Genomic DNA, 21939 nt, shown 5'->3' with positions numbered 1-21939 from the left:
ATCACAGCTTATATTTTATCTATTTTATGATTCACATATTGCCATTTAAGATTTTTATGATCCAACTCCTCTTGTTATTTATGATTCTTATTTAACATCTTGAGTTAATTTGAACAATATCAGTAAAAAAATAGTCTATAAATAGTTAAAGAAAAGGCAGAAAAAAAAAGGCAATGATAGGAAAATGAAGATCGGGGGGTAATTTAGTTAACATTAGTTAGTTAAAATAATATCAAAGTATTAAATAAAAATTATATATATATAAATAAAGAGTTAATTTACAAAATCTTCGAATGAGATATAAAGTACAAAATGAAGTAAAATGTACCGTGAGATTGTAAAATTCTCATTTAAAAAAAAATAACACTGTACTTTTATTATTTTTTTATTAAATTGGCTTAACGGCACAAACCTAATCATTTCAGATGGAAGTATTAACCAAGAAATATATATTTTTTAAATACTAAAGGTAGTTTTTCAAGTACCTAAATTTACTTTTGGTGGGTAAAATAGGATGATTAGATCCATGAAGAGGTTGTGATTTGGTGGAATACATTAGAGTGGAATATGACTTAACAGTTAGTTTTTCATGATTAAAAAATTGTAAATTTTTAGTAATTTAGTAAATTCTAGACTATGATTAATGATAATTAGTCAAAAGAATGGGTGCGATGTTAATCATGTTATATAAAAATTATAAGAAAAAACGAAAGGGTTAGTTACAAAATCATCAAAAACAAATTGGTAATAGTGAACATATTTTCTTTAAATAGTATTTGGCAGCAATTTATGAATATATAGAAAAAAGAATAACTCACAAACATGAAGCAACCACAAAAGATTTCATCAAGAATTAATTCACAAATACATTCTAAAAAATTAATTCACAAAGAGATGGAATCCATAAACTATATTTTAGAATTTCACTCTCCACTATATTTGTTGATGGCACTTACAAATCGAGTCATGTAAATGCTGTCATAGAAGTTTTAAGAAGGGATTGCATTATCATCAACAACTATTTAAGAGATAAACACGAATTAGGATAAGAAAAGGACGCTTTCCAATATGAACCTTCTTTTCGTCAAATGAAAGTAATTACGACATCATGTTTACTTAAAAACAATTAACAGTCGAGCCTTTCAGCTTTTTCCACTCAGTTCCAAAGAGGCAAATACACATCAACTTTTGCTAATTGCTAAGCACGCCTTGGAGCGCATCTGAGTGCAACCTACTGAATAATGACAGAATCTCCAGTGGCGTAAGAGTAAGGTGAAAATATAATTTAGTCAATAGTTTATCCACTGTACACCATAATAATGTGGATGATTGATGGCATACCACCGCATTTTCTAATAACTAGCAATGGCTTCCACCAGAAGTTGACTGAAGTTTCAAAGAATTATCAGACTGAATCACATGTCAGTGGCACAATTTGAGTTAGGGATGGAATGTGCTTTTCCTGATAACTTGGTGGCCAACTCCAAGTCTTGTTGCTCCTTAAGATATCTCTGTGCGATGGATGTCACAATTTTAGCAAAGAAATTTACGAGCACAATCCATACCACGGTGTTCCAGATTGAAGCGAAGGACAAGGTCCACTGTTTTCCCTAGTGAAGAAATGCAAAGAGATGCTCAACTTGTATATCATGAGGCAAAGAAAAGAACGCGAGAGAAAGAAGCCTAGCAATTACTACAAACATGTCAAGCAAACATGGAGACAATCCAGAGCCAACTTTGGTCAATTACACGAGCCCCATATAAATATTTTAGGTTTAACATATTTGCATGACGCTGAAAGCATGGTGTCCTACCTTCGCAGTTGTGGAAGATAAATGTGGGGATGGAGCTGATAAATACTTCTCCTGGGCCATGTGCAGTTTGGCAACTATAGTAGGAAGCATGGAAGAAAATCCAGGTATATAACCTAGTAACCAGATCAACCTATTCACCAGTTCTAGGAGTTGGTTGTTACACAAAGCAATGATAAATATAGTCTGCAGCAGCAATCACATCAAAGAAAAAAATAGATTAGTAACACCAACAACCTGAGATCCAGAAGAACTGCATATATAGTTATATACAAGGCGGGAAAATATGGGTGCACATAATTAAAAGAAATTTCAGAACATGTAGCGTATTTCTTCTAATGCAGGAAGTTGAAACAAGACAAAAGCTTTGTAAGAGAATACCTGTAGGTGAGTTTTAATAATTGCCTTTCCTATCAAAGTTGCAAGAAAAAACTCCCAGAACGGGATACCAAATTGTCCACACATGATGCCAGCAAGATCAAAGAGGGGATTTGGCACCTGATAATGGAATGAGATAAATAAAAGTTAGACCTGCCTAAGCAACTCAGGCATATCTTGAGTGAGTCGAGGAGCACCCATGCAGGCAAGGGCAATGCATATTGGTCCCGTGTTGTCATGGTACATTGGCATGTCATACCAAAAATGGGATACCACCCATCCACGTTAGATGACAACACAGTACCATGCCCTGCCACCATACTGCTGTCATAAAGCAGCATACAGAATAGTTGATACTTGGACATGATAACAAAATTAAACATTATACAACACAAGTTGAGCATTGTGCATACAAAGACAGTTGCATAAGATGCAGCATATTCCTTTATGTTTCAGCTGAAAGCTGCAAAAAAGCTACATTTACAAGTTTGAAAGAATGTAATCTCCCCTGCACAGACTAAAAGTGGAAGTGCCCATTAACTTGCTATAATTTAAACATTTTCTAACCCCTTATATAGGACATCTTAGCAAGCCTTACCCGTCAAACTTTATTTAACCTTCTTGTTCAGGACCTATAGATCCTTATCAGGCAATCTAATACAGTGAGAAGTTCCTATGGTTAATTAAATTGTTTGTTAATTTAATTTAAGCCAAGCGATAAATGGATAAAATCATGCAGACATTATATTCCAGATTTTGTTTTTGGTTTTGTGTTGTAAAAAGTATAGTTTTCTTCCCTTTATAATTGTACATGTAAACTTATATTCCCCAGCAAAATAGTCTCACAGTAATTCAAGTTTTCAACCATCTCAGAAATAGTCGATTAATTGTTGGGAATATTATAAGGATAAGATGAAATACCATATTAGTAGTAACAAAATTAGCTTACTTATCAACTATACAAGTACTACTAAACAGCTATGGAAAAGATAACTGACCGAAGCAAGTAATAAAATAGTAAAGAAGTTGAGATGTTGTGAATGAGAAAGAAGCCAGCGCTTGGTTCGACTTAGGGTTCCAGATATTCGTTCATCTCCAGAAGAAGAATCAAGTTCCTCCACAGCTTCCAGTTTGCTTCCTGATAATTGTGCTGCCAAACACACTGACATTAACATATGAAATCTACAGTATCTAACTAAAATAAACATATAATCCTAGTATCCAATAATCTTCAAAGAAGTAAGAAATATGCCATCCTAAAGGTATAATAAGAAGAAAAAAAACAGTTCGCCCAAAACTTAAAATAAATATAACTCTGCTGCAGTATTGTCCCCTGTTAGGTGACTTTTGGAATGGACTTACAATTAGGTCATTGAGCCAAGTGAACTAAGCAGATTGGTGGCAGACTGAGGTTGTGATATTCCTATTCGATTAATGTGAAATCTCACTTTCTTCCATGTTAGACAGGACTAAGTATACACAAGAATTAATAAAAGAGCATTCTAATGCACGAGGCTCCCAAATTTGGGTCTGAGGAGAGGGGGATGTCACAATCTTACCTTCATTTCTGAGGAGGCTATTTTCAAGACTTGAACCCATAATCTCTTAAATGCAAGGATTTACATATACACTAAGTAATGAGTACAATCGTACAAGTATATTGACACTACATCCTAGGATAAGTAAGGGAAGGTGCTTCTTTTCCTTCACTTGGAACCATACCATTTTCCAAGTTTTTTTTTTTCATAAAATTTTCCGAGAAATTGAAGGTATTGAAATAAACAATACCATATGGCTTCATCATGACAAAAGTGTAAAACAAGGAGCCTAGGATTATATCTCAGCGATATAAGGAAACAACTCATATAAAACAATAAAATTCAACAAACTATCTATGTTTGCATTTACATACATACCGAAACAACCAAAGTGAGAAATTAGTGTAATCTAATAATTCATACTACAAGTAATAAATTATCTTGGGTTGTTCTACACTTCTACATATATGGATCTTTGAAGCATCAATCTTATTGCAGTAATATCTGTCTCAAATTTTAAGATGGAAATTAAATGGAAAACTATATTAAGCAATCATTTAATATTATAATACCCTACTAGAATAGTATAATTACAAATGAAATGAGTTGGTATGATTAACAATTCTCCTTTACTTGTATTTTGTATATGCCATTTTGCTTAATGTCTTTATATTTGTTTGCAAGTGCATCCTGGGAAAAAAAAAACCAACATATGGAAAGTTGGATACTATATATGAAGATTGTAACTTTGTAACGAACTTATGCCATTACTACTCTGAAAAGTAGAGAAAAGATTTGAAATTTATGAACCACTGGTTGAACTTATATTATTTATTTATTATTATGTTTTGAAGGAAAAAATTTTTGTTAGATACTAGCATTAAGGTGCACAATACATTTAAACAATCATATGATTTCAGAGCCTTACTAGCCTGTTTCTATGTCAATATGCATGTAAACCAAAAGAAATGTGAAGGGTTTCCTAGAACATGTGAAGGCTGATATAGCTGCCATAAGGATTTGCATAAGAAACGGAGCACATGACTTGTATGGTAGCCAATCCAGCTAGCAATTCTTGCTTTCAAATTATGCTTACTAAATTTGGAAAATCTAAGAATAAACATGAATAAAGCAACTTAATCTTGAATCAGAAAATGAACATGGAAGGATCTTCTGGTATCTTCTATCAAAATCAAAATGGAATATATCAATAAGCATTAATACATATAATATTTGAAATTAACCTGCTCTTGAGATAAAATAAGGAGGAAGCTCCCCAAGTGCAGTTCCAATGCCCCAAAGAATAGCTTCTAGCTGAATCTGGGGAAGTATTTTTCCAACTGAAATCCCAACGAGTGAACCAGGAGATGGCAGATATAAAGGAGGTCCAAATTCTAAACAATCTTTATCGAGCCAAGAAGGTCCTTTCTTCAGTTGTATGGTATCATAGGGGGCAATTTTCAAATCAACTCGTCCACATTGTAGAGCTTTGATTGTGAAAAAGGCAATGTGAGGGCCTAAATACATCACAAATGTGTGCAAACCAGATCCTGCAGAAAATTGTTTTATATTGATTAGTATTGGATTGCTTCAATATGCTACTAGAATACTTGCTGTGTTAAGGTTGTGCACTAATACGTAAGGAAGCTCTTAAGACAGAATTAAAATGGATTTGGAAAACCAAGTTTGGTACAGTAACATCCTAACATGCATGAGATGTCATTAAAAACATTAAATTAGCATGCTCATCAAGCTTCATTAGAAGGAAAAATTACCAAGGCCCCTCAATTTTAGATAAAATAATAATGAAGTAATGTGAACATAGTTTTGAGACAGCTTAAGATATGCATTGTGATGCTCAAAGAGTTTTAGTAAAAGATAATCATATTAAGGAAAAAGCAAGGATTTATTTTCATAATTCACCTCATGAAACCATGAAGGTGTCTAAACTTTAAACGTTTACAGCCATAGAGATAAAGCGTGGAGATAAAGCAGAGCAAAATTAGGTAGAATATTAATTAAAGATTGAGGAACATTAACAGAAAGTGAAAATCGAAAATGTTACAATACTGATAGTACCCCTTAAAAGATGACACATAATTAAAAAGAACACTTTTAATACCAATATATATATATATATATATATGAACAAATAAACTGGGTTATATAAATTATCATGGAATGACCTAAGAATCATACCGTTGAAACTGTGAGAGTTAGTAGTCACGCAAATGCTAGAATGCAAAATGAGTGTAACTAATCATCCATTTAGTCTTATTCTCAATGTCATTTATCTAATCCCACTTGGAACTTCTTATGCCCCAAAATTAACCGGCTTTAACTTTCTCGAAATGTTCCACAAGTGGTGCACTTAAAAGCTAAAGTAATCTAGCTAGATCTTATACAGAAAATATCAAGTAAATAATCAAAGTCAGGAATGGAGGATGAAAATCTAGTAGATTCCATATAGTTTTAGACTTGGGATTATTAGTTTTTCTATTCTGAATTTAATCTAGTACTTGGCGTCAGTTTCTCTAGCAATGAATAGTGTCAACAAATATTTACTATTATTTTTGAAGGAATCCTAAACAGTCTAGAATCTCTAGATTAGGGTTGATTAGGTTATCTAAAGTGTTGCAATTAGATTAAAAGTTTGTTTCCTTATGGAGTAGGTTAGGATTTACTTACAAAAGGCTATCACAGGCTCACATAACAGATGATAGATTTACGAAGAAGTTTCTTTGGGCCAGGATTTACCTATAAAAGACTATCATAAGCTCAAATATGTAATGAACAGATGATGGATTTATTCTTTAGGCCAGGTGTGTTGTGTTATCTTTCTTTCTCTCTCTTTCCTTTCCTTTCTTCCTCTCTATTATCTTTCTATCTAAAATATTACTCTCTCTCTCTCTCTTCTTCTCTTTTTGTTCTATCTTCTTTTCTGTTTGTATTCATCTCTAATAGAAGGTCCACAATAGCATAGTAGGCCCCCTACTTTGTCCTACATCACAGGATAAATGGGAACTAGGAATTTAACACTAACTCTTTGACCGGAGGAATTAAGTTTTTGGGAAGTACATAGTACTACTCAAGCAGTCCAGGATCCTTTAATGTAAAGTGACAAATAGTTCACCATAGCATCCTCAGAAAAACTAACTTCACTTACCCAGTCCAATAGATGATGCCACACCAAGTGCCACCCACCACAATCCAAATCTGGCATAATGAAGGAACTCCACTAGATGCTACACAAAATACATAAACAAAGTGAGTAGCAAACAAGGATCCATTCAAACAACTTAAGAGGTGTACGAGAGCATAAAATTGATAGATTTTGTAGTGTGAACATGTGTCAAGATTACAATAGAAAAAGATGAGTTTCCATCCAGGAAAAAAAAATTAATTGTCCTAATAGTTGTTAAAAATAAAAATAGACAATTGTCTGTGAAAAAAGAAGAAAAGGTAATACCTTCTCATGAGGACCAGGGGTGTTCATAAGCAGAAACCCAGTAAGTATTGTCAAAATAACTATGGTTCTAAAGTAGCCACCTTTCCTTAGAACATATAGAAAAGATCTTCTCAAATATTGCACTGTGGCAAAAATGAAAAGTTGTAACGTCTTGCATGGCTGAGTCATTAGTGTCAAGTTTTCTAGATCCAGCCGATGCTTTTCATGAAGTTCTGCAAAATAAAGTGAAACTCTTAAAGAAAAATCATTTTAATACTTTCAATTAGTACACACTTTTCCATTCTTGTTGTCATGTGCACCAAAATAAGTAACAATGTGGACCTATAAAATTTAGATTTCCATAAAGAAATAATCAAGTAGCAACTTGAATTTTATACAAAAATGTTGACTCTATAAAATACCTAACAACTCACTATGCCCCTATGATTTGTATTTGTATATATATATATCGTGTGAACTCTAACTTCTAGAGAATAGATCCACAATCTCATTACTGTCTGAATTAGTTGAGGTGAGTCCAATTGACTACATTAACGAAAACCAACGAGCAATCTGCAGGTGATTATAATATCACCTGTTCGCATACAACATGTTTTACCCTATCATCCAGGGGACTCCAACCAAGTATGCCACATCTGGCGCCAAAATCCAAAATGAACACTTACAAGCTAAAGATACCAGGGAGTCATGAAAACATCATAACTAGCATCAAGAAAACAGATAAAGCTATGTACCCAGACTTATTTGCATAAATCAATACATTTAAGAAAAGCAACAAATAACCACAGATCACCAGACGAAGAAGACCTTACCGGAGATCGAGAGATCCTCATCCTTCAACGACGAGGGAGACGCCACCTCTCCTCCCAGCCCCATCCTTCGTACACCAGATCGAAGCACCCGAACCCTAGACTCCCTTCGCGTGATCCCGGAACGGCAAGGAATCGCAGGACGGAGACACGATCTAGTGCGATCCAGTAGAGAAGGGAGGCGAACGCTTATCTAGGGTTTCCGAGTCGGATCTAGGATCCACGAGGCCGTCATCAAGGCGTAAAGCAATGGGAGTGTACAAGAGAAGAGTCCCGGAGCTTTGGGAGAGAATAAAAAAAAAGGAATCGAAACGTTATTCCCGTTTACGGAAGCAGTTGGTATGAAAGATCGGAAGGGAGAGATAGAGGCGAGGAGGTGTAGCCGTGTAGATAAATTCCGACGGTTTTTTGTCGCATAGACCCCTAAAAGTCCTTCATTTTGCATATATAACCCTTAGCATATGTTTAACATAGTTGCTATTGTGAGTATAAAATAAAAATTTATCTTGCAAATAATGCCTTGTTTTGGGTGAACTGGTTAATAGAAAACTACCAAGTAGATAGAGCCAAAAAGATTTCAAGGTACAGGGTCGATAATCAAATCTTTTTCAATCTATTGGTAGACAAAGCCTGCGGATCTGAAAAGGCTATGAGCATACGTTGCACTAGCACAGAGTTAACTCTTTACTGGTGAAATTTCCTGGAAAAAAGGCATATTCGTCGTTCAGGATTGGTTCGATAATTTATTTATTTGTATTTTATTTACGAGGATTCCTAGAAAATTACGTGATGTCCGAGTACCATGAGACCGAGATAGAATGATTCGAAAACGATCCCAATTCTATTTGGCTTAATCTATACCAACGGAAATCAATTTAATCCTAACTTTTTGTGCTAGTAGATCGGATCTTAAATTTCACAAAAGAATAGAAACCCGATCCATTAACAGGAGAAGGCCAAGGATTTCGAAAGAAAGGTTGCGACTTGGGACAAGAAAGTGGTAGCGTAAAAACCCTTCTGGATTTCTCCTTCAAATCTTATCCTCTGTTATATGTTCCTCTCTTCGTGTTCTTCTTCCCCGGATTAGACCAAGTGCTCCTCTTCCTCCCGACCCAAGTTGTAGTTGTTTCTTCTTCTTTCTTAGGCTTGGGCACAAGACTATTTTATTCAGTTGTAACGTTTCAGGTGCTTGTGCTTTTGTAACCTTTGAATGATGGATTTGAGTTAAAATTGCCAATTTGTCTATCTTCTGTTAGAATTTTGTCACGTAACCTAGAAAAAGGTTGTAGATGATGTTTAGTAACGCGGGAGCCGAGGGATGCATAGAGGAAGTGAGGTAGTACTTCTCTTACTGCTACTTGCTATAAAAAAAATTGGTGTCAGGAAGTCAAAATTATGATCATATCTGGGTCGTAGTATAATTGACTGGAGACTGTTTCCAAGAGGAAGGGAGAGTTTTTGTTTTTCTCCTTTTTGTAGCTTATCCACAGCAATGGAAGTAGGATTACAGAGAAATAAACATGGAGGGAGTGTGAAGATCACTACAGTGAAGGATTTATGAATCACTAAAGAGATCTTTTCAATATATGTTGCGTATTGAGCAAAACTATATGTACAGTTGGACTGTTCAAACAACTAAAGAAATGTACGTAGATGCACATAACTAACAACATTTTTCTAATTGCAAAAGGTATCTAAGCTTGTGTAATGATCTTAGGACTTAAGTAGCATAATTTGTCATAAGGCCATAATTACATAATTTATGTCCTGTTTTGCCTTCTCATCAATTTGGTTGGTTGGAAAATATTAACTGTTGACTTTTTGAGATCCTTTGTTTTCCTCATAGAATGGTTTTCCATTGAAATCTTTTGTTCTGCAAGCAAATCTATATTGCCTAGTATCTTCCATATTGGTTTCTTATGTCATTACTCACTCTTTATGACAATTGGCATATGGTGATCATATTCTTAACCTAAACTTCTACTCCACTTTGTAAAGTGATTGAATAAATCACATGATCAGCAATCAGATTCATGATCCAATCTGATTCGATGTTTTCGGTTACAATCTGATACTTATCTTTGACTTGATCTCCAGAAAATCTCTAGACGATTTTCTTAGGCAAATGGATTTTGTCTTGACTCTTGTGGCACCGGTGAATTATCCATTCTGCGTAGATGGAGGGAAGCTAGACCTAGACAATTGGCATATTGTTAGGGATCAACTTGCTTGCATTGAATTCTCCGTTACCATCATTTTTGTCTAACATAAGATATTCATTAGTTACACTAATATCAATCTGCAAAAATTTTGTATCACATCATCATATGCTCCTTTCTAGTTCCAAGCCAAATTCGATTTCCTTCTACCTTTAGATTTGATGTAAATGAGTAGCAGTCATGAAATCTGGTATTAGTATTTATCATAATCATATTGATAGTTTTTGCATGTGTTGTTATGGTGCTTGCCTACAAATTTGAATGAGAAATTGAGAATGACGGACAGAGAAGCTTGAAGAAAGATATATCAAGATCATGGAAGATAAGGTTATCAAGGGGACTACAGCAGAATCAACATTCTCAAAATCTGCATGGCTTCATATACGAGAAGTTTTCAATGCACAAAGTTGAAAAAGTTACAGCGGCATCCAGTTGAGAAGCAAATTTAACCAACTAAGAATCCGGCAGAGGGAATTCTCCAAATTGATAAAGGAGGCTGGAATTAATTATAACTCAGTAAGTGGCACCGGAACTGCATCTGAGGTGGTCTGGCAGAAGGTAACAAATTTGCTTTCAAACAGCAAGGAACACCTTAAATTCTAAATGCATCAATATTGTACTTATTCAATTCTTAGCTATTTATTAACTAGTTGAGATAACAAGGTCAACTTACTGCTATGTAGGTGAAGAAATCTGCAAGAGAAATGTATAAGAAAGGTTGTCCATTTTTCAATAAACTGTCTCATGTACGAGGATGCAACACTGAGCGCTGCTCCAATTTGCAATATGCAACCAGGAGTGCACATGAGATCGAAAACTTGAACATGTCAACATCTTTCAGTGGCCAATCTGATGGTGTAGGGACTCCACATACAGATATAAACCCATCAAGCTCAAATCGAGGAAAAGAACAAATGTTTCTGCTGCTTTGATCAGTGCACTAACTGCTTACACCACATACAGATATATACAGATGATCATGTCGTCTGGTTTTGATCTGAAGCCAGACAGTCCTTGAAAGATGCTTATAAAAGAGAGCATCCGAACACCGAATGCTCTTGCGGACATAGATGGAGCAACTTATGCAAAGGCGGTAGCGAGAGTTCATGATGATCAGCTATGGATGGAGCTGTTTCTGGAGATGCCTATGGAGAGAAGAAAGGATTGGGTGCTAAATTTGAAGTGATTCTGGATACTTGGTTGCTTTTCTGCCATAAGAGGCATTGTATTTTGACACATTCATATTTAATTTGTCATATTGATTATGGCCAAAATATATGGGATTCTTTTTTCCCAAGATGAATGCTCGAATGAGTGAAAAATGTCTAGCTTCTCAATTATATAGTTTGGAATGTGGCATATCCCCATTGGTTCACACTATCCAATCGTAGCAAATTCAGACAATTTGGTCTTTCAGAGATTCCTACTCCCTCCACTTGTTCAAGGAGCGTATCAAAACACTCTCTCCCATTGGTCGAACCATATCACCTTATCCAATCCCCACCCTCCCAAATCCAACAATCCAATGACACATGAAAACTTTCAAAACCCCTCGTCTTCCGCTCTTGCACCAATTCACACACTCTACTAACCCCAACAACTCCCCCACAATGGCCATGGCAATCCCCACCACCCTCTCCACGCCCAAAACCACCACCTCTCCCTCCCTCCTCCGCCCCGGGAAGCCATCGCCTCGCCTCCTCCCCCTCTCCCCCTCCTCCCGCCCCGCCGCCGCGAACGCATTCAGAATCTCCGCCACCGCCGACAAGCCCACGTCCACCGTTGAGCCCGAAGCCCCCGTCGGCTTCACCCCGCCGCAACTAGACCCCAACACCCCCTCCCCGATATTCGCCGGCAGCACCGGCGGCCTCCTCCGCAAGGCGCAGGTCGAAGAATTCTATGTGATCACATGGAGCTCCCCGAAGGAGCAAGTCTTCGAGATGCCGACCGGCGGCGCCGCCATAATGCGAGAGGGGCCGAACTTGCTAAAGTTGGCAAGAAAAGAGCAGTGCCTTGCGCTTGGGACAAGGTTGCGCTCTAAGTACAAGATAAACTACCAGTTCTATAGGGTATTCCCTAATGGGGAAGTGCAGTACTTGCACCCCAAGGATGGGGTTTACCCGGAGAAGGTCAACCCAGGGAGGCAGGGAGTGGGCCAGAACTTTAGGTCAATTGGGAAGAATGTTAGTCCCATAGAGGTTAAGTTTACCGGCAAGCAGGTGTTTGACCTATGAGGTGGATGCATGCATGGGAGATTGTTAAATTGTAATGTGAGGTGGTTGTTTTTTAGATTTTTGTGTGGGTGAGTGAGTGTGCTAAAATGTGTATTTATTGGTTTGATTTCATGTGTTAAATGGTATATTTGTCGGTTGCCATTCTAGTTGTACAAGGCCAATCATAAGATTGTGATGCATGATGATCTATGACATTATGAGTTACCTGCCAACTCTTTTAAGGTATTGTTCTAGGACAGCCAAACTGGTTAGAATTGATTATTATGAAAAAAATTATTGGATAATTTGATGGCTTAGCTCAATAGTTTGAATTAGCTTAGTTTATAATTGGACAATGTGATTAGTTTGAAGGCACAACTGAGATAACTTAGAATAATATCTCAACAATATTTAATTCGAAATAACAATTTGAGGATGAACACAAACTAAATTCTAGATTAAGTTGCTTAGTGTATTAGCTAAAAGTTTAGTGGGTCATAAGTTTCTTTATATTATAGAGGATTAGCTCTTTGTCTAGTTCAGCCTTCTCGCTCTTAAATGATAAAAAGAAAAGTATTCTCAAGTTTAAATTTCAACGGCATTAGTTTAAATATAGTATTGTTAAGTGAGTAATCACATATAGCATTGTTAAGTGAGTAGTCACTCAACAAAACTCATAATATAAGCATATAATTTTGGGCCAGCCTAATTTATATATATTTTTTACAAATCACAAAAAATTAAGCATTTCTTATTGCAACCATTGTTTGTTATTCTTAAATTTGATCCTTACAATTTTAAGACACACATAAATGTCATTTTTAAACAAAGTTGCATTTACCTAGTTAATTAATAAGGAAAGTGCAAAGTTGGTGGCAATATGGGTAGCAAGGCAATAATTAAGTATATATGTATATAGAATTAGAATATAGTACATTTGCATATCTACAAGATACTACCAAATGTTTTGACCAATTAGATGAGAAGAAAGAATGATTAAATTCCCAATGCTTTAGCTTCTTTCTATGCAGAGCTTTTTAATCAATCAACACAAATACCAGTAAGGTACATGCTACTAAAAATCCCTTTTGGGAGGTATATGATTCATCATGGTGTATGTTCTCCACTTCACAAAAGCCAAAAACTAGTAATGATTCATAGTATTTGATGCTAATTATACTTGCCAATTGCTCCTTTAATTTTGTTCCCCTTGAAGGGCATTCTAATAGAGGTGGTTTAAAAATACTAATCAGATTATTAAGGCTAGATACATTTTACTCTCATATTTTCATACTTATATCATTAAGCCCTCATCAATTTTGACTACAATAGTACTTTTAACATAGAAACGATATATTTAGGATTTACTCTTTAATGATGTCATGCTTTGAGAGACTTGATGTCATGAGCAATGGAGGAAGATCTTCTCTCTAATGGGGAGTTAGATTGGGTGCATGTAAGAGAGTGGTGGTGGTGATGGTGGTGGAGGAGGGAAAGGGTTAGATAATGGCGATGTATGAATCTATGATTAATGATGGCATGCGCCAAACCTCGGCACGCCTGATCTGATATAATTTATATATAACATTATTGAAATAGGTTATTAAATCTTATTTTATTTTATTTTCCTTTTTATTTGTCTTCTCCTAATTGGCAAATGGCAATAGTGATGATGGCCGATGGGCACGCCCACCCCCATCATCCACCTCCCATCCATTGCTGCCCTTCAACCAAGACAAATGGAATTATTATTTGAGATGGGGTTTTTCTCATCATGCGAAGGCAATCATGCATCATCATCAGCAGCAGCAGCAGCAGCAGCACCATGTACATGCATCAAGGCATGGAGGGAAATAAATGTGCTCTGGTCGGCGAGTTATTTCGGAGACATCGCCGAGTTAATTGTAACGTATTTAGAGAAATTCTTTATTTGTTACGGATAATATTACGTTGTAAATAAAAATTATAGAAAATAATTTATATAGAAATATTAAATTAATACGTGGATCATGCTGGTTGAAAGTTAAATATAAAAGAAAAAAATAATATAATTATTTATGAACCCAGATTTTTATTTTTATTTTATTTTACCGAGGAATTGGTCCGAAATCAAATCATCGGCCATGGATACCAGAATCCAGTTCATGGGTCATCCTAGCCATCATCACGACCACATAACTCCCCCAAGAAATCCTCGCCCACGCGCATAACTCCCCCCCTCGTATCCTCCTCAAAATTCGTGCACCATTCCTCCCCCACCCTCCTAAATCCCATGCACGCACGTTTCCCTCCCTCCCTCCCTCCCCTGCTTCTTATTCGTCGAAGCTATCATTTCCAGGGTTCAAATTGCAATTTTATACGATCTCTTTTGTAACTCCCTTTTTAACTTCTTCTTCTAGAGCAATCGAGTATCTTCCTACTCCAAGGAAGATTTGCTTGCAAGGATCCAATCTCAGTTCTCAAAGCCCAAAGGGTTGGAATCATACAGCCTCATCGATTCCTCTGCCAACTCCACTTCCCCTGTTTCGCTTATATATACAAGCTCACCCATGTCTCCAAGCTTCACTACCTTCCCTGTTCAAACACAGCAACTCTAATGGGTGACATATCGAGCTCTAATGGCAGTGGCAATGGCCATGGCAATGGCAATGGCAATGGCAATGGAAGTGGTGGTGGAGTGCAGGGAGAGACAAGGAGGAAGAGTTGTTGGTACGAGGAGGAGATCGAGGAGAACTTGAGATGGTGCTTTGCTCTCAATAGGTACTAATCTAGCATGAAAATAATCTTCTTTCTTAAAAAAATAAAGTTGGATCTTTTTTGTATAAGCTGCCAAACTTTTACATAGCTTGAACTACTTTTTGTTAGTTTAATTCGAAAAATGAATCATTTCTATTCTGCAGCATATTGCACACTGGGACTAGTCAGTACCAGGATATAGCTCTGCTCGACACGAAGCCATTTGGGAAGGTTAGAACTGGATTGAAAACCTCTTCTTTTTTCTTTTCTTTTTTGGGTTCCATGATAAGAATCCTAATACGATGGCATCTAACTTTGCAGGCATTGATCATTGATGGAAAGCTACAGAGTGCAGAGATAGATGAGTTCATCTATCACGAGTCTCTTGTTCATCCAGCTCTCCTCCACCACCCAAAGTATTATACAGTGTTTGCATCGCATTGGTTTTTAATTGTACTTAAAGAGTAGTAAATGTAACATTGCATGTAACCTTCCATTGCAGCCCAAAGACAGTGTTCATCATGGGTGGGGGTGAGGGTTCCACTGCAAGAGAAATCCTCAGGAATAGGAGTGTGGAGAGAGTGGTCATGTGTGACATTGATGAGGTATAAGCAGCCTCTCTATCTCACCCAATATGGCATCTTTCCCTTGCATGATATGCTTTCATACAAGACCCATTTCAAAGTTTACAATAATTTCTTGTGGCAGGAAGTTGTGGACTTTTGCAAGTCGCACCTGGTTGCCAATAAAGAAGCATTCTTCGATTCAAGGCTCCACCTTGTCATCAATGATGCAAGGTAGCCCTTGGCCTTAGTCTAAAACTAAGGATATTTCCATTGGCAGGCAGTACTTACTACTAATAATTTCATCTGTATCTTGCAACAGAGCTGAACTTGAGAAGAGTAAGGAACAATTTGACGTGATCATTGGAGACTTAGCTGATCCAATTGAAGGTGGCCCTTGCTACCAACTGTACACCAAATCCTTCTACGAGTCGACGGTGAAGCCGCGGCTCACCGGCGATGGCATCTTTGTCACTCAGGTGTGTGGCCATTTACTCATCTCTGACATAAACATTTAAACAAATATAATGTTAGATGTTCTCTTCTTCTATATTCTCCAGGCAGGGCCAGCAGGGATCTTCTCACACACAGAGGTGTTCTCTTGCATCTACAACACTTTACGACACGTATTCAGATGTATGTATAGATGAGAGAAACAATAATATGATCATGAAATATTTGCTTACTATATGTATAACTTTTGATGATAACAAAGTTGATTTCTATTCTTTGGTGTATAGATGTCGTGCCTTACTCAGCTCATATCCCTTCCTATGCTGATACTTGGGGCTGGGTCATGGTAAGATGTTTATCTGTCAACAGCGAATGTAAATACATTCACATGCCATGATCAAAAGTTTTGAGACTAAAGATTTATTCATCAGGCGTCGGAGTCTCCGTTTACTCTCGACGCAGAGGAGTTCGACGTGAGGATCAGGCAAAGGATCAACGGGGAAAACCGGTATCTCGACGGCAAGACCTTCGCATCGGCCTCGATTTTGAGCAAAACTGTTCGGAAATCGTAAGACTTGTTGTTGATCTTTCTTTCATCAGTTTGCTTTGTTCCTTAGGATTATAATCCAAACATAGCCTTTGTTATCAGGCTAGCAAAGGAAACAGAGGTGTACACAGAGGGCAAAGCCAAGTTCATCTATGGACATGGCACCTGCTACAAGTTGTTGTCAGCTTAATGAAGTCTTGCAGATGAGAGTGAAGAGACTGATGGAGATGAAGAGAGATTTGATAACTGAAGTCTTTCTTCTAGTTATGTAGCCAAAGTTTGTATTCTAAGAATAACACTCACAACTACTTGTCTTTCTGTTTGGCAATGAAAATTTTCGTTCTATTGAAGTGTGGGCTCCTCTGTTTTTCTTAAAGAAACTAAGATTTAAGTTTGCATATAACACCCTAAATTTAAGCAATTCTTCAGTTCTTTCCCAGCATTTCACTATTTGCAAATCACACCATGGATTTTTCCACAAATTAAGCAAACAACACCCTGGGTTGGGCTAGGCTGGGATCTGTTGGCCACTTTCAAGAAGGAAAGAGGGATTATTATTAGATTTTTATTTATTTATTTTGCATACTTGTTACTGATGAAAGTATCCATCTTTATTTTTATTTTTAGAATGTAAAATATTTATCAATGATTTGTCTCTTGTATAAAAAGAAAGATTGGCCTTTTAACCATCTTAAGCAATTCACATAAGGGTAAATAGTCATTTTATAATCTAATTTCAGTTTTAATCATAATTTATTAGATTTTGACAGTGATATTTTTAAAAGAACTTAATAATCCCTCACCTTGATCTTTACTATATTTTATTGCCACCCTTGTTAGGTCTTTGTCTATCACTTACTCTCGCTGTCCATTGCCCATATCATCCTCCTTATAGAAGGTAGTTTCGCCGCCATCCGCCGCCATCCACCATACCGAGTTGCCTCCATTTCTATCTCTCTGGGAAGGCCTTAGTAGCTACACTGCTTCAAGATCTACAACGATCATGATGGAGCTTTAGTTAGTAGGACTGAATTATTTGTCAACGAGTTTTTCATTAAAAGAAATATTGACAACTATGATATCTAACAAGTTTGCAAATGGCAATTATGTAAAAATCTAAATAGGACTCCTACTACATTTACTATTATTAAAAATGTAGGATTAAGACCTAGTTAAATCTAATTAGGGCTAAACAGGCTCTTTTACCTAGTTTTTCCCCCCTACTTTTGAGGAATGTACTCTTGTTTATTGGTAGGTGATGTTTTGTTTTCTACCAAGAAACTTTTACAAGTGGACTCCACTTTTAAACAATCCTAACCATGAATTTAAAATGACCCATAATATTAGACAGCTGTAATAAGTGTTAATCTCTGCAACAAAATTCCTCCATTTGAGCGAGAAGTAGAAGAAAAGCACTATTGGCAGACAGTGTGTTGGGAAAACCTAATTGTATTGCTTACTGCTATTACTTGTTCTCACCTAAATTTTTTTTAAATTTTTTTGAATGGTTTTATTTTCTTTTATTATCGATATATAAGCTGGATAACTCTCTTAACCCTTTGAAATAACTTTTTTAAGAAACATACTACGAGAAATTCAAATTATATGCTCAGATAAAATTTTTACTAAATATCAACCCTCCGGTATATCGAGAATAAAACTTATAAAGTTAGTAAAACAACTACTTTTTAGTGGATTGGAATCTCAAAAGCCTTTCTTTGAGATCAAATATAAGGAATTGCAGCTACCTTGAGTGCTTTTAAATGTCACAAGGCATCTAATCATCGTTTTTTAATTAAGCCATCAGCACCTTTCTTGATCTATTTCTTTTATCAATAGCTTTTCTAATGCATCAAGGCCCATCCTCCTTTATTTATTCAAGTGTGTGTTTTGAGTCCAAACAAAAGATCCACTATAAGGCATGTGAATGCATGACTCATGTACACATGCTCCTGAGATGCCCACCTCCATCCATGCTTTGAAACAAAGAGAGGTGGCTGGCTATATAATAGTCTAAAAATGAAAAAGATAAAGAAGGTAAAAGTTAGGGTGAGGAGAGGACCAGAGCAAGTGGAGGGACCCATTGATGTTCTTGGAATCAAACATAAAGCCCCAGATGTGTGTGTGTGTGTGTGTGTGTGAGAGAGAGAGAGAGAGAGAGAGCAATGGAGACAACCCACATTCACATGCTCAGGCATCCAAATCCAAGACAACTTTTACAATGCTCACAGTCACAGGACCAGGATCTCAAAATTACTCATGGGCCTCTGTTCCTCTTCAGGAACTTGGACAACTTACATGGGGGAGAGAGCAAGTACAAAAGGAAAGTTAAAAGGAGAACAACCCAAAATCTCTGAGGAAGAGAACAACAATTCACATGTCAAAGACACTGCCTAGGAGTAGAAAAAAAAGGGGGGGTTGGGGTGTGTTATACTTGAATGGTACAAGAGGAAATGGGGGAGGGGGAAGAAAACTATGGGCAATTGTTGTTTTTACCAGGACCACCATAGTAGAAGTAAGTCCCCCAGTCACCATTGTTGCCATTCTGCACATCATAGCAGTTGGATTGCTCTGTGAAGGAGCCAACTCCTTTGGGTGCCTTCAGGTTGTTGGACTCATCCACTACCTGGATGTTCCTGAAGTAGCTTGCCTTGCCAAAACCTTCTTCCGGGAAGTGGCCACTCCCCATTTGGGTGGAGGTGTGCTCCCCATCTGCCTCTGAGTTCACAACCTCACCTCCCCACTCTATCATGGAGGCACTGTCAGCCAAGTAGGAGAACAAGAAGGCAGGCCAGTATCCCAGAACATAGTCATTCCCAAATTGCATCCACCAGTTCCCTTCTTTTGGGTCCTGCTCAAATAAATAAATTAAAAAAAAAAAGCTATTAAGATAAGCAATGTGGGACAGAAAGATACAATTTTTAACAATTGTTTGGGTAGAGATTCCCAGTTCATTTGTTGTAAATATATATATATATATATATTACCTTCCAGATAAGTATGCTGATATCATACTGGGAGCTCTGGAAGTTTGAGATAGGGTAGATGCTAGCACCCATTGCAACCTCACTGTTGATTTGAATGAACCCAGAGCACAGTAGGTTGTAGCAGCCAGTAGCTTGGTAAGCATCACTCTACAGTTCCATGGCAGCAGCATATGAGAGAAGCCAACCAAAACAAATTAAAAGAAGCTTCAAGCATTGAAATGAAGAATGTTTGTTAAGATAGGAAGGAATAGAAACTTACAGTCCAGTAGGTAAATAGCCTTGTGTTGTTATCCCCATAGAGATCTGGGCTGACCTGATAATCGACATACAACAAGGCAATAAATCCCAATGGAAAATTAAATGCAAGACTGTTATGCCATTATTCAAAAGATTGACAAGAACTTTACCTGCCAACCTGCTTCAATGCTATTAAGATCTTCTCCAAAGGAACCTCCCAGTATCCAAAGCTGAGACAGGCTGAACTCATTGGACTGCTGGATCTTTGGTTCCCAGACATTAATGGTGGCCTTAGCTCCATAGTACTTGTCTCCTTCCACATAAGCTATGGCATGCTGCTCAAGAAGGCCCACAAGGAGTTTAATTAAAAAAAATGAGAAAGAAGTAAAAGGAATTTAAGGAATGGGAAAAAAGGAAGCACTTTATTGCAAAGGGGCTCTTTTATTACTTTCAGCTGCTAATACCTGATGGCCACTCTCATTTAGGAGGTCAGGATCTATGGACAAGGGGTGTGGGATGCTCTTGTGCTTCTTCTTGCCATACCTCTTAACAGAACTGGCTCTAAGTATGTCATCCTTCTTTGTCCTCCTAATGGGTATGGTGTTCTCAGGGCATCTCCCATTCTGATGCCAAAGTTGAACATGGGGCTTGCTCTTCTTCTCAGATGCAACCTTGTTCTCATCAAAGAGGCCTTCTGGGTGGAAAGCTGGCCTCATCTGAAATTTGGCAAACACAATGTGGGATAAAGTGAAGAGAACTAACAAAAGCATGAACAGTAAGGGATTTGAAAAGAAGAGAAAGTGAGAAAGAGAAGCAGACCTGGATAGTGTGGTTTTTGAGGAAAGGGTGATCAAAGGCTGGCTGATGAGAGACATGCACACAGTCTATGATATCTCCATCCGGGCTCTATTTTTAGCACACAAAAAAACAATAAATATAGAGGTTAGCAGAGAGATTGAGATGAAATTTGTATGTTTGAACAAAAGAACTAACAGAATCCTTCCTTGGCGAAGTATTCCAAACTTTAGTAGAAGAATCAACACACTGAAATGATCTTGTAACAAAGATCTAGCATTATTGTGGAAAAGTGCACATAAGCATAGCAAATGAGCTAGATTTAAGAGTGTATCTGAAATGTAGAGCAAACTAATCCTTTTCACAGAAAGCTACACATAACCCCCCAAAAAAAAAATCCCAAATGAGCCCAAAACAAGCATCTTTCTCAAAAATAAAAACATTAAGATGCTATTTTGCTTCATTTAATTAACTTTTCGAGAGAGAGAACAAAAAATGGAGAGAGTAAAGGGAGGCAGACCTGGATGCTCTTAACGGCAGCTTTATTGACCCGTTTCAGATGCCGGTGCAACTCCAAGTTCTGCTTCTCCACCCCGCTCAGCCTCCCGTTGGCGCACGATAAGCACACCACCGCCGCCAACAGCCACACTAAGCGGCGGCCAACGCAGACGTGCGCCGCCATGGCTCCTCTCCTTCTCCCCCCTCTCCAAAGAAGTAAAAACCCCAAGAACTCCAAAGGCCCCAAGTATCCTTTTCACAGAAAGGACCCTCCTTTCCTCTCCTCCTCCTCAGCAAACAAACCCCCTCAACACCACCATTTCCCACCCAAGAGAGGAGGGCTTAACCTCAGAATGTATCCGTTGGAAGGGTAAAATGGGAACAGGATCCGGACAAAAGCACTCATACACTCTCTCTCTCCTCTCTAGTTTGGCGTAGTCTAAGAATACTATAATGGAGTTTTGCGTCGTTTTGTTTCGGGGAGTGGTGGTGGAGGTGATGGGTGGGGGCCGACGAGCAAACTGACGACTCCTCTGCTGCTCCCTCTTCTCTCTCTCCTCCCTACTTTTTTACCATTTCCGAGCACGTCCTATGACCAAACTACCCTCTCCCCTTTGTGCCGGCACACGTTAACACGGCACGTGGGAACTGGGTCGTATGAGCCCCTTCATTGGATTCGAAATCTT

The 21939-nt window shown here is 37.5% G+C and overlaps 4 protein-coding genes across 5 annotated transcripts; 2 read left to right on the top strand and 2 right to left on the bottom strand.

Moving 5' to 3' along the window:
- Positions 1-1040: 1040 nt before the first annotated feature.
- On the bottom strand, positions 1041-8371 carry LOC140759472 (vacuole membrane protein KMS1-like). Of its 2 annotated transcripts, XM_073096047.1 has the most exons (8): positions 8009-8371; positions 7197-7408; positions 6894-6972; positions 4972-5277; positions 3188-3339; positions 2193-2309; positions 1815-1997; positions 1041-1610 (listed from the first exon to the last, which is right to left on the bottom strand). In XM_073096047.1, exons 1-8 carry the CDS (start codon positions 8070-8072, stop codon positions 1416-1418), a joined length of 1308 nt encoding a protein of 435 aa, XP_072952148.1. In that variant the 5' UTR covers positions 8073-8371; the 3' UTR covers positions 1041-1415. The 2 variants fall into 2 exon arrangements, with proteins under 2 accessions (XP_072952148.1, XP_072952149.1); XM_073096048.1 differs by lacking the exon at positions 7197-7408.
- Positions 8372-11791: 3420 nt separating this feature from the next.
- Positions 11792-12613, top strand: LOC140759281 (photosystem I reaction center subunit II, chloroplastic-like). Its single transcript, XM_073095795.1, has one exon. The coding sequence runs from the start codon at positions 11835-11837 to the stop codon at positions 12456-12458; it is 624 nt and encodes a 207-aa protein (XP_072951896.1). The 5' UTR covers positions 11792-11834; the 3' UTR covers positions 12459-12613.
- Positions 12614-14766: 2153 nt separating this feature from the next.
- LOC140759377 (thermospermine synthase ACAULIS5-like) lies at positions 14767-17105 on the top strand. The gene is made up of 10 exons (XM_073095921.1): positions 14767-15197; positions 15338-15404; positions 15495-15589; positions 15676-15778; positions 15882-15970; positions 16059-16215; positions 16297-16372; positions 16477-16535; positions 16621-16757; positions 16839-17105. The coding sequence occupies exons 1-10, from the start codon at positions 15034-15036 to the stop codon at positions 16924-16926; spliced, it is 1035 nt and encodes a 344-aa protein (XP_072952022.1). The 5' UTR covers positions 14767-15033; the 3' UTR covers positions 16927-17105.
- A 1824-nt stretch (positions 17106-18929) lies between these two features.
- On the bottom strand, positions 18930-21782 carry LOC140758593 (protein neprosin-like). Its single transcript, XM_073094804.1, has 7 exons — positions 21276-21782; positions 20780-20866; positions 20425-20676; positions 20131-20295; positions 19983-20036; positions 19724-19870; positions 18930-19587 (listed from the first exon to the last, which is right to left on the bottom strand). Exons 1-7 carry the CDS (start codon positions 21435-21437, stop codon positions 19210-19212), a joined length of 1245 nt encoding a protein of 414 aa, XP_072950905.1. The 5' UTR covers positions 21438-21782; the 3' UTR covers positions 18930-19209.
- Between the last annotated feature and the right edge of the window lie 157 nt (positions 21783-21939).

The sequence above is a fragment of the Typha angustifolia genome, chromosome 4 (genome assembly GCF_048772165.1).
Source record: "Typha angustifolia cultivar Huaian chromosome 4, ASM4877216v1, whole genome shotgun sequence".
Taxonomy (NCBI): domain Eukaryota; kingdom Viridiplantae; phylum Streptophyta; class Magnoliopsida; order Poales; family Typhaceae; genus Typha; species Typha angustifolia.
The sequence above is the reverse complement of the archived record's forward strand: the minus strand, read 5'-3'. Positions and strand labels throughout refer to the sequence as shown.

Bases quoted from the DNA above. Each gene is read 5' to 3' on its own strand.
- LOC140759472 (XM_073096047.1), bottom strand. From the start codon at position 8,072: ATGGGGCTGGGAGGAGAGGTGGCGTCTCCCTCGTCGTTGAAGGATGAG. The intron at 6,973-7,196 runs GTATTACCTTTT...TATTTTGTGTAG, and splicing joins CCCCTGGTCCTCATGAGAAG to CATCTAGTGGAGTTCCTTCA. The intron at 3,340-4,971 runs GTTAATTTCAAA...TGTGTTTGGCAG, and splicing joins TTATTTTATCTCAAGAGCAG to CACAATTATCAGGAAGCAAA.
- LOC140759281 (XM_073095795.1), top strand. From the start codon at position 11,835: ATGGCCATGGCAATCCCCACCACCCTCTCCACGCCCAAAACCACCACC.
- LOC140759377 (XM_073095921.1), top strand. From the start codon at position 15,034: ATGGGTGACATATCGAGCTCTAATGGCAGTGGCAATGGCCATGGCAAT. The intron at 16,216-16,296 runs GTGTGTGGCCAT...TATATTCTCCAG, and splicing joins ATGGCATCTTTGTCACTCAG to GCAGGGCCAGCAGGGATCTT. The intron at 16,373-16,476 runs GTATGTATAGAT...TTTGGTGTATAG, and splicing joins TTTACGACACGTATTCAGAT to ATGTCGTGCCTTACTCAGCT.
- LOC140758593 (XM_073094804.1), bottom strand. From the start codon at position 21,437: ATGGCGGCGCACGTCTGCGTTGGCCGCCGCTTAGTGTGGCTGTTGGCG. The intron at 20,677-20,779 runs GTCTGCTTCTCT...GCCAAATTTCAG, and splicing joins TCAAAAACCACACTATCCAG to ATGAGGCCAGCTTTCCACCC. The intron at 20,296-20,424 runs GTATTAGCAGCT...CTTCTTGAGCAG, and splicing joins TAAATGAGAGTGGCCATCAG to CATGCCATAGCTTATGTGGA.